The following is a 6,691-nucleotide window of genomic DNA, read 5'->3' as shown; positions in this document are numbered from 1 at the left end:
TACAAATTATAGTAACTTTTCTCCCCCCCCCCCTCTTTTTTTCTCAGGAGATGTCCATAGAACTCAGTTTGGAAGATGTGAAGAGGGTTGCATTCCATTATGGATTTCTGTTGGAGGTATCCTTGGCAGATTTTATTTTTATCAATCATATAGCATCGCCCAATGACAATGTTTATTGACTCATGATCAAGCATTTACAATTTTTGGTGGCAGAAAGAGAAGACTATTGAAACAACTTATACTGCGAATCTTCGATCTATGATGCAAGTAAGTTCTGAAATAATCTATCAACAGAAGTTTTTCTGAACTGGCCTTTTTGGAGAGGTTATATAGTAGGCCACATATATCTACCATGTGGAAGGGTGATGTCGCATGTCTGACAATGGATATTTAGGGAATGGTTTAGACTCGTCGTGTCAATGTCAGAATCAAATTCAGTCTGATACCCTCACATGCATCTCCATACATCCCTGTATTTGTCAGCTGTCCATATATTGGACTGCACCCTCTTGTAATCCTGAATTTTTCAATACTGTGTTGTGCCACTTGGCCAACTCCAATTGGGATAAAACTTGACTTGTGAGCATTGGACCCTGGGCCCATCTATCCACGAAATTAGGGCCCCATCTGGCCTGACACGAAGCGGAACCAATGGCCGTGTGGAGAACTTTAAAGTTGACAGAGTAACAGAAGATATGAGCTTTATAGAATATAATAGCTGAACATGTTTTGCTTGATCCTAAGCGGTTGGAACATGGCTCAGTGAGTTGAGCAGTTCTAAAGGGATAATCTGGGTATAGAGCATAAATGCAGTCTGTGAAAGCATTTCCCTACGTTTTGTATGTATCTAGAATTGCTGGTTCTACGTGAATTTCTTGACCAAAGAGACACACCCTGTTCTTTTCATCTACTGTGTGCAGATACTCTTTTTGTTCCTGTGTCACTGATCCTTTTGAAATTGCAGAACCGATACTCTGCTGCATTTTGGACAATGACAAAGAGACAAGTCAAATCATAAATATTTTCCATCTACAAGGTATAAAGTTTAAAACTATTGTTTTTTAAGCAATTTATTTGTTGGATAATAGATTATTTTTGCAGCCTTTTTATACTATGAAATGGTTGTTGAACCTAATTGTGAGGAACACATAATTGGCATCCATGACGATGTACGCTGTTTCTTGGAGTTGACATCTGTTATTTTTTGCTTTCTCCTACCCTCCCTTTTCTTTTCTTTTCTTTTTTTTTTTTTTTTTTTTCTGAGAGACGCACAGTTAATTTTTTTTGTTTTTTCCTTTTTGGGGGGTGGGGTGTGGGGTGTGGGGTGTGGGGTGTGGGATCTGTGATCATTCACTCTATGAATAGGGGAGGCCCTATCTAGTACCTACTATCATACCAGCAATAAGGACCTAATCTGGTTGATCCCATCAATATCTCACTACAGTATGCGTTGAAGTGGTGGATTGGATCATTTTGGTTTAGGGTGGAACAAGTGATTCATTGCCACTATCAGCTGATCCAACTTTTGGAGTTCTATTAATTAGGGGATTCAGTGTCCATGGTCATTTAACATTTTGGGTCAGTCCCTCTCATAAAATTCCAGAATTTGATTGGCTGATCCTCCTTGAGTGCTTATTCAAATTACCTCACAAAATATTGTGGTTTTAAATATGGATCGTCTCATATTTTGTTGGTTTAAAGGTGGTTTGGTTTTTTAAGTGAGGCTGGTCTTTGTGCTGGTAGTGCAAAGGTGAAGTTGGGATTTGATATTTACCTGGATCGTAACTATCCCAAAGTTCAATTTTGGGGATAGTTTAGTGGAGTTATCCCGTTAGAGGTTAGAGTATTGTTTTGGCATATGAAATGCATAGAACTGATTTACCTAATGTTCCGTTTGGTTGCAAGGAGAATTAAATGGAATGGAAGTTTTCGAACTTAAAAAAGGAACTTTGGTAATCATTACCTCTCATGATTATTTCATTAATTTCAAATCACTCCATATTTAGTTATTAAATTTTACTTTACATCCAAATCCTTGGATTTGAAAAGTAAAATAAAACTTAGAGTGAAGGGTGGGCATGCCACCCGCTCCAGGTATGCGGCTGCTTGGATCAGTGGGCGTCTGTCATAGGGAGGGGCAGAGTGGTCCTAAGGGGTGGGACGTGCCCAAACTTTTTCCTAAAAGTTATATCTTAATAGTATTGTTATTAAATATGGTTTTGAATTTAAATTACGTTAGGTTATGATTACAAAAAAATTCCTATTTAGGTTTGAAAATTTTCACTTTCACTCCTTTTATTTCGTTGTGACCAAATGGACCCTCAAGATATCTACCGGAAAACTTCTGCCTTTTATTTTAGACATTGATTTCTTTCTTACCAAAGAAACAAATAAAGATAAGGCTACTACTTTTTGTTAAGACCTTAGAGATGAACCCATTACCCATTAAAGAGAGCACCTCCTTTATTGATTTTAGTCTAACGGGTCCACCAGCCAACACTTTTTCACTAATCCATACTTACACAATGAGTGTATTAATAAATTCATTACATGTGAAAATATTACATTCTCTCACTTGGGCAGTAAAAGTCATTGTAGTTGCAACTGGATTAGATAAATTGTGCATATAGGAAGTATTGAAAGAGGCACATATTAAAACAATATAGCATAGTCATTCTAGTTACAATGGAATTGGATAAATTATGCATATATAGGAAGTATTGAAAGATTCACATCTTTAAACAATACAACCTGGTCTAAGCAAGAACACAAACACGCAATTATAAACGTCGTCACATCCTAAGTCGACAAGGGAAATTACTCGTCAAAGTGCCTACATTCTCACCTGCCTTGGGATTTACACATGTAAAGATGTGGCATGGAAATTGCATGTCACAATGATTAAACATATCAAATCCAAACTGGTCTTGACTCCTAACTGAAGTCAATAGTTACTTCATCATTGAGAGCTGATTAGATCATCCCTACAAGGGTAAGCTGCCACTAAAACTGTCGAATTAGCTACTTCATACAAAAGCTCATTAGGACTGGATCCATATGTCCTTATACTAGCTCATGCCTTCAGCCTGAGGAAGCTCTAGTAATTGTGTGTGTCCTCTAAAACCACCTCTGGCACATGAGGGAGGTAAAACAATGCACTACCTCTAATATCATTAAAATGCAAATAATAATTGTATGAATCGATAACAAAATAATATGGCCATAAATAACAACAATGTAAGGGGTCACATGAATAGAATACTATTGAATCAAACAACAGTAACTTCTCTTTAAATCAATAAAATCAAAATCTCACTTACAAAATATAATAAACAATTTAACCAATCTAATATGAGTAATATGCTTTTGAAACACACTTGGTGCCAAACCCTTGGTACTGAGATTGACTATTTTTTTATCTGTTTAATGGCAAGTGATTCATTTTGACGTTTGACTGAACCATTATTTTTTTGACATCGTCAAGGTGAGAGGACTTTGGCATACCCATTGGTTTATTGATATTTTTGTATTTTTGGAATCATTTAATATTTGATAATACTTCTATTTTATCGATTGAAATTGAAATAAGCATGTTTTATGGATATAAACATTCATGTTTAATAGCTCATGTTTATGAATGCAAAAGCATATGTTTCATGTATATAGTGATCGTGTGTTTCTGGATTTCCAAATGAATAAACTGAACTGAAATGAAAAGAGTAGAATAGAATAGAAAAGAAAAGAAAAGAAATGAAATGAAACTGAACGAATGAAACTATGACCTGATGTGATTGCCACCCCTTTCTAGTAGAAGGTTAGGTACTGTTTGAGCACACTTATGCCTTTTTTTTTTTTTTCTTTCTAAATGCTCCTCACTTGGCCACGGAAATGCCATATGTTTGCCAGCTAGATGCCCCAATTCTTCAATGATTCGGATGATATTGTCCTGTTTGGCCACAAGAATGCCCAATGGTGCCGATTGGAGGGCCCGGTGCTTCAGTAATTGGGGCATGACTGTTTATGTTTTCCAAACATGCCAGTCGAATGGGGCGTAAGGAAAATTGTGGTTGTTTGATCAATGAGGTGTCCTCACCTTTAGGCTGGGTTTGGTAGCCAAGAGAAGAAAAAAAAAGAAAAGAAAAAAGTACAATTTTTGTACTTTTTTTCTTGATTTAAAATTTTCTCTTTTTGCTTGGCATGTCTTGATCCAAGAGAAGATTCAGTTTTTGAATTTTAAAATTCCCAAGTGAAGTTTTCTTTTGCTCTCATGCCAAAAACACAAGAAAACATGAGAGAATATAAAAAAATTTCTTTTCTTTTCTTTTCCTCTCTTCTAATGGTAACCAAACACACACACACATGCACACACACACACACACACACACACACACACACACACACATATATATATATATGTATATATTTTTTCATCATTTCATTTCTTTTCTAGATTCTTTTTTCTTTTCTTTTCTTTTCTTGGCTACCAAACATAGCCTTAGGTTTCCCATGTGGCAAATCACCCATGATGACTTGACCGAGACTTTTATAGCTTATGTGATATTTTCCATATTTATATGGAATAGTCTGTGCATATGTTGATGGTCATAAACTATGTTTTTCCTCTCATGTTTAAATATGATATGTTATGAAAGAATAATACTTCGTTTCAAATTATACATGCTCTTGTTGGGTTGTCATGCTTATCTCACTGGCTATTAGCTCACATTACCATTTTCCCTACAGGTCATTAAGCACGAGTTGGTATAGCAAAGGTGGATATGAGAAGAAGACAAGTTACCTCCATTTAAAGTGTTCTTTTTTCAACAGATGGATTTGAGATCAATTGCAATAGACTTTATTGAAGTACTTATTTTTATAACCACAGGGATAAACAAATGATATAAATATGTTGAATTATGGATTTTAAGTTATTTATATATTAAAAAGTTTAAAATTTTCATTTATGGAGGTTTTCCGTTGTGCCTGGATTATATGACAAATTTATGAATTTTACTTTTATTAGAAATCTGTGAAATATTGGTTTAAGGTTATAGGATCATTGATCTTAGCCCTTTCAGGTTGGGGTTGTTTTTTTCACATGGTCTTCCTTTTGGAGGTTTCCAGCAAGTTATGCACACACACTGAGAGAGAGAGAGAGAGATCTCCTGTTGATTTTGGATCTAGATCCTCTCTGAGGATTTTTCTTCCATCCTTCATCCAATCAGACATGTACATAGCCTAATACCTGAGGTACATATCCCCAGGCGTTGGGCTGCATGCATGTGTCTCAGATGTTAGATGATGATTACAAAAATTTCATATTTGAAATTTTTTTACTCTCATTTTTTTTATTTTCTTTGGACCAAACGGATCCATAAGGCTATATTTGGTAGCCAAGAGAAGAAATGAAAAGAAAAAAGAATCTAGAAAAGAAAAGGAAAAAAAAAAAAAGAAATGGTGAGAAAATAAAAAGAGTATGTATGTTTGGTTACCAAGAGAAGAAAAGAAAATAAAAGAAACAAATTCAAAAAAAATTGAATTTTAAGAGAGAGAAAGACATATAGGAAATCATTATGTAATCATTCATTTTTTGTCTTATTATGTTTTCTTTTGTTTTTGACAAGAAAATTTTTGGGAGAATAAAAGAAAATTTCACAATTTCCAAGAAAATTTTGAATTTGAAAAGGGAAATCTTCTCTTGAATGAAGACATATCAAGTGCATTGTACTTTTTTCTTTTCTTTTTTTTTTCTTCTCTTGGCTAACAAACACACCCTAAGATATTTGTTGGAAAACTTCTGCCTTTTCTTTTAGATCTTGGCTTCTTTTTTTTTTTTTTTTTTTTACAAAGATGCTTAATTAAGTTATGTTTGATAACCAAGAAAAAAAAAGAAATAGTACAAAGGACATAATAAGACAAAAAAAAAAAAATTACATAATAATTTTTTGTCCATCTCTCTCTTTAAATTCCATATTTTTTTTTTCTTTTCTTTTCTTCGAAACATAGCCTAATTGTTCAAGACAAAAGCATTAGTTTCTTATATCATAAACCGAACTATATTTAAAAAGAGAATGGTAACATGCTAGTGGGTGACACATTTCAATCAAATTGCTTGAGTTTGTTTAGCAGTTCACTCCACAAAGATTAAAAAAAATCCTCTGCCATGGGTGCAGCCGTGCGGCGAGCATCGGATGGCTAGCATGGCATCGGGGCATGTATCGATGTCGTCTTGGCCGTTGGATGCTCACCGCACAGCCGCATCCGCGGCAGAGGATGAAAGTCCCACAAAGATGGTTTCTTACAACGTGTTTCTTTTGCTACACATCATTTACTTCCATTAATACTTGACTCATGGTTGACCTTCGGATGGATGCAGGTGCCACAAATGGTAGTGCTACCTCACTATTTGCAATAAAATTAACATCTAAATCTTCCATAATTCTTTGATCAATAATGTTTTTGGGTTAGAGACCGTAACCTGTTGTGTGGTTATTGCACCAACGGCCGAGCCAATGATCAATAGAGGAATATACATGAGTATCCACCAAAGAACACACATAAGTAGGGGTCATTTTCACCTAAACTGTGAAAAGGTGTAGGGAACAAGACTAATTTCAGTTCTTTTCCTCAATTTTTTAATTGAGCAATCTCTCTTTTTATTTGATATTTTATTTTATATATATATATATAT

General features: G+C 34.8%; 1 protein-coding gene across 5 annotated transcripts in view; it reads left to right on the top strand.

Annotated features, from left to right (window-relative positions):
• LOC122085452 (carnosine N-methyltransferase-like) overlaps positions 1 to 4,964 on the top strand; it is a 43,924-nt gene extending 38,960 nt beyond the window's left edge. For all 5 annotated transcript variants that reach the window (XM_042653891.1, XM_042653890.1, XM_042653889.1 and 2 more), the window contains 4 exons: positions 48 to 116; positions 214 to 267; positions 965 to 1,036; positions 4,744 to 4,964. In XM_042653891.1, coding sequence (XP_042509825.1) covers positions 48 to 116; positions 214 to 267; positions 965 to 1,018 — 177 coding nt within the window. In that variant the 3' untranslated portion in view covers positions 1,019 to 1,036; positions 4,744 to 4,964. The remainder of the gene's footprint in view (positions 1 to 47; positions 117 to 213; positions 268 to 964; positions 1,037 to 4,743) is intronic.
• The last annotated feature ends 1,727 nt before the right edge of the window (positions 4,965 to 6,691 follow it).

Source organism: Macadamia integrifolia, chromosome 8, assembly GCF_013358625.1.
Source record: "Macadamia integrifolia cultivar HAES 741 chromosome 8, SCU_Mint_v3, whole genome shotgun sequence".
Taxonomy (NCBI): Eukaryota; Viridiplantae; Streptophyta; class Magnoliopsida; order Proteales; family Proteaceae; genus Macadamia; species Macadamia integrifolia.
Note: the sequence above shows the minus strand (reverse complement) of the source record. Positions and strands in the feature narration are given on the sequence as shown.